This window comes from Sceloporus occidentalis, unplaced genomic scaffold (assembly GCF_023333645.1).
Source record: "Sceloporus occidentalis isolate IW3139 unplaced genomic scaffold, rSceOcc1.0.p SCAF_130, whole genome shotgun sequence".
Taxonomy (NCBI): domain Eukaryota; kingdom Metazoa; phylum Chordata; class Lepidosauria; order Squamata; family Phrynosomatidae; genus Sceloporus; species Sceloporus occidentalis.
The window spans coordinates 2,724,138-2,728,200 of NW_028317110.1; the positions used below are offsets into that span (position 1 = coordinate 2,724,138).

A 4,063-nucleotide genomic window follows, 5' to 3' on the forward strand; every position below is an offset into this window, starting at 1 on the left:
GAGGTCACATAGATCTGTCTCTCTTTTTGTAAGAAAACGAATGTTGTCTATTAAAATGACATGAAATGCATCAGAAATACAGCACAGGCATCATTAATGTTATAAATGACTGAATGATTGTAGCTGCGTTCCAACGGCACGTTGTGTTTAATCCAAGTTTAAATTTAAAAGGCTAATCAATAATTAGAAAACCCCTTTTGCAATTGTTACAGCTAGACATTTATTTTCCAAGTGACCCCACATTTTAGAATGGTAGTCTGTGTGTGATATATATATATGTGTGTGTGTGTATATACCGTGTATATATATATATATATATATATATATATATATATAATCACACACTACTGTTTCAGAATTATATATTGACATCATAACTGTAAGCGTTGTCTAGCCGGCTTGTCGCTGAGAGTTCCGAGCCCCGCCCTGCTATTGTGATGTAACAGATGTGCCACGCCCTTCTACTGTGACATAGTGTAGGTTATAAAAGCACTGGCCGTTAGGCCAACAGATGCTTTTGTAAGCTGACAGTACAAGATGAGGAGCATAGCTCTGGTTTTCGTTGTTACTGTTCTGATCCATGTGATCTTTACTTTGGAGATTTATACAAATAGCTGGGCTGTGCACATACCTGATGGCTCTGTAGAGGCAGAACGTATTGCACAGAAATTCGGTTTCATCAACCTTGGCCAGGTGGTGCTTGGCAGTGATTTCTACCATTTATCTCATCGTGGCATTCAAAGGAAATCCTTCAGCCCTCACTGGGGTAGAAATATTCAACTGAAAAAAGAACCCAAGGTTAGCTGGTTTGAGCAGCAGACGCTGAGGAGAAGGGAGAAAAGACAGCCTAGTATGGTTCCCACAGACCCCCTCTTCAGCTTGCAGTGGTACCTGGGTAAAAATCTTGACTTAGGCATCCAGACTGCTTGGAACCGTGGATATACCGGACGAGGCGTGGTGGTGACCGTTCTGGATGAAGGGCTTGAAAAGGACCACCCCGATCTCGCATTAAACTATGATCCGGAAGCGAGTTATGATTTTAATGACGACGATCCTGACCCTCAGCCCCGATATAACTCATCTAATGAGACCAACCACGGGACCCGCTGTGCAGGCGAGGTGGCTGCGGTTGCCAATAATGATATCTGCGGCGCTGGAGTAGCATACAATGCTAGAATAGGAGGTGTGCGAATGCTGGATGGGATAGTCACAGACTTTGTTGAAGCTCAGTCGTTGAGTTTGAACCCACAGCATATTGACATTTATAGCGCCAGCTGGGGTCCCACTGATGATGGAAAGATACTGGATGGACCAGGAGTGTTGTCTTCTGAGGCTTTTTACAAAGGAATACTAAATGGCCGCCGTGGCCTTGGATCTATCTTTGTTTGGGCATCTGGAAACGGTGGCAGGAATGACAACTGCAACAGTGACGGCTACTCCAACAGTATCTACACTGTTGCTGTTGGGGGTGTCACAAATCATGGAACAGTCCCTTGGTACAGTGAGGCGTGTGCATGCAAACTTACAAGCACTTACAGCAGCGGTGGTGGTGAGGAAGAGACTTTTATCACCACTGATATACGCCACACGTGTACAGATAAACACACCGGGACTTCAGCCGCCACTCCACTTGCTGCCGGGATCCTTGCTTTGGCATTGGAGGCAAACCCAGCTCTTACATGGAGGGATATACAACATATCGTGGTAAGAGCGTCCAGTCCTGCCCACCTAATGGCTGACGATTGGGTCATAAATGGAGTGGGAAGAAAAGTGAGCCACTTTTTCGGCTACGGACTCTTGCATGCTGGACGAGTAGTGGAGCTGGCCGAAACATGGGAGACAACGCAGCCTCAAAGAAAGTGCCTCATAACAATTGTGAGCACCCCTAAAAGAGTGCATTCAGATCTGATTTTGACTTACAATGTCACTGCCTGTTCTGGGTCCCCCAATCACATAACATCCCTTGAGCATGTCCAAGCCCAAATGACCCTCAGTTACAGTCGCAGAGGTGACCTGGAAATCTATCTTACCAGTCCTATGGGCACCCGTTCTGTGCTGATGGGCAAGAGACCACATGATACCAGCACTGATGGGTACAGAGATTGGTCCTTCATGACCACACAATCTTGGGATGAAAATCCATTGGGCCTTTGGACCTTAGAATTTAGGAACAGAGGAAGCTACACCAACCACGGATTTCTACATCACGTCACGTTGATTTTGTACGGGACAGATGAACACATGATGTCCAGGAAAATCAAGAAGTCTGTCATGAGAAAGTGTCTGAGGCGGGATAGAAATGGGTCGTGCATAGAATGTTTGGCACCATATTATACCTTTGGAAAGCTCTGTCTATCTTACTGCCCTGCCAAATACTTTAAGTCTACGCAGAGAGCGGAGGTGTCAGAGCCCAGCAGCTTTCACCTTGTTCGTTCTTGTGCCGCTTGCCACCCATCCTGCTTTACGTGTAAAGGGTCGTCTGCCAATAATTGCACTTCCTGTTCCCCTTTATACGAATATAATGGAAAAGACAACTCATGCGTAAGATCTGACTCCCCAAGTGTAGACTTACAGAACGCCTCATTCATCCGGATCCCTCAAACAACATTAGTGGCAGTGATAATGAGTGCGGCCATTGTAATGGTTATGGGACCGCTGGTGGTTTTCATTCACTGGTATCTACGAAAAAGATCACGAGTAGACCCCAGTCCCGTCTGATGGGCAACCACCGTGCTCTAAATCAGATCTGGAATCTGCGCAGGGAGGAGATTTCCTCTGCTTTTGAACACTGATGAGGACAAATTCAACAAGGGAGAGTAGAGACCCAACCTGACGCGGATAGCACTGTTACACCAATAAAATTCCTTTTACTATTTGGCAAAAATACCTTTTCCTTGCTATATTTTACAAATTTAGATTTTAAGTACCTGGAAATTTTATGTTGAATAATAAAACAATTAAACCGTGCTCGCATGCTTGAAGGAAAAGCTTAGACCGATCTCAGATTTCATATCTTGTGTGGATTCCAAAACAAGAATCAAGCATTCTATAGCAATGCACATTGATTAAAGATTGGAAATACATCATTTTTATGTGACTTAATGTCACCACTGACATGTTTGGTTTTATTTTGCATTTAAGTGACTTAAAAGTTATGTAATACCCCAGATCCTTACATCACAATATAGAACGGAAAAGAAACACCTTCACGAGTGGGTAGGTCTTAAAAAATGAATATGAAATAAATTACAGTACCCTACAAATCTTGCTGCTCCCGCAGATCAACACTCCTCATAAGTGTTATAACAAATGATGTATAGGCAAAGGTCGGGGCGCATAGATATGTGGGAAAAAATAAAACAAATATAGTGTAATAAGTTAATACGAAAAAAATAAAAATAGAGATGTTTGTTGCACTCACAAGTGTATTAGAAATAGAAAGCTCGTCAAAAATCCATACTTTCTTTCGTCTTAGGAGCTTCTGTGTAGAAGATAAGAAACGAAATAGTGCAATAAAAAAGATATTGTTTAATGAATATAGATTAAAAACTTACAAACAAGTAGGCATAACAACTGGGTTATGCGTAAGAGCAGTGTCCTTTATAAAGATAAGTGGATGATCATCAAGTCCATGTAAAGTCCAGGTTTTCAATAGTTGTAAAGTTTTCCAAAATATCTCAACGCGTTTCACCAATTCTGGCTTCCTCAGGAGAAAATTTAAGAAATCAATCTGTATCCTGTCTGTGTTTTCGCGGTTCTTTTAAAGGTCCCGGCTCGCCGTCTTGTTCTATTTGCGTCATTTCGACGTCATCACGTTTAGTCTTTTTTCTTTTTTCTTTTCTTTTTTAATTCCTCAGGATGAAATAACGGCAGATGTTGTGGAACCCTCTGTTTCATTCTGTCAACGGGACTCGTAGTCGGCAGTATTCGTAAATCGGTAAGTGTGTAAAATAGATTTATACTGTTAAAAACATGACATATAGAATGTTTTTCATTTAACTATCTTTTCTAGTTACAGGGATATATCGGCAGAGCATCAAGGGACCAACAGAAGGAAAGACAG

The 4,063-nt window shown here is 42.4% G+C and overlaps 1 protein-coding gene across 1 annotated transcript; it reads left to right on the forward strand.

The window, feature by feature from the left end:
* The first annotated feature begins 537 nt into the window (after positions 1-537).
* Positions 538-3,862, forward strand: LOC149281621 (proprotein convertase subtilisin/kexin type 4-like). Its single transcript, XM_089499171.1, has 3 exons — positions 538-1,667; positions 1,878-2,146; positions 3,858-3,862. Exons 1-3 carry the CDS (start codon positions 538-540, stop codon positions 3,860-3,862), a joined length of 1,404 nt encoding a protein of 467 aa, XP_089355297.1.
* Positions 3,863-4,063: the final 201 nt, after the last annotated feature.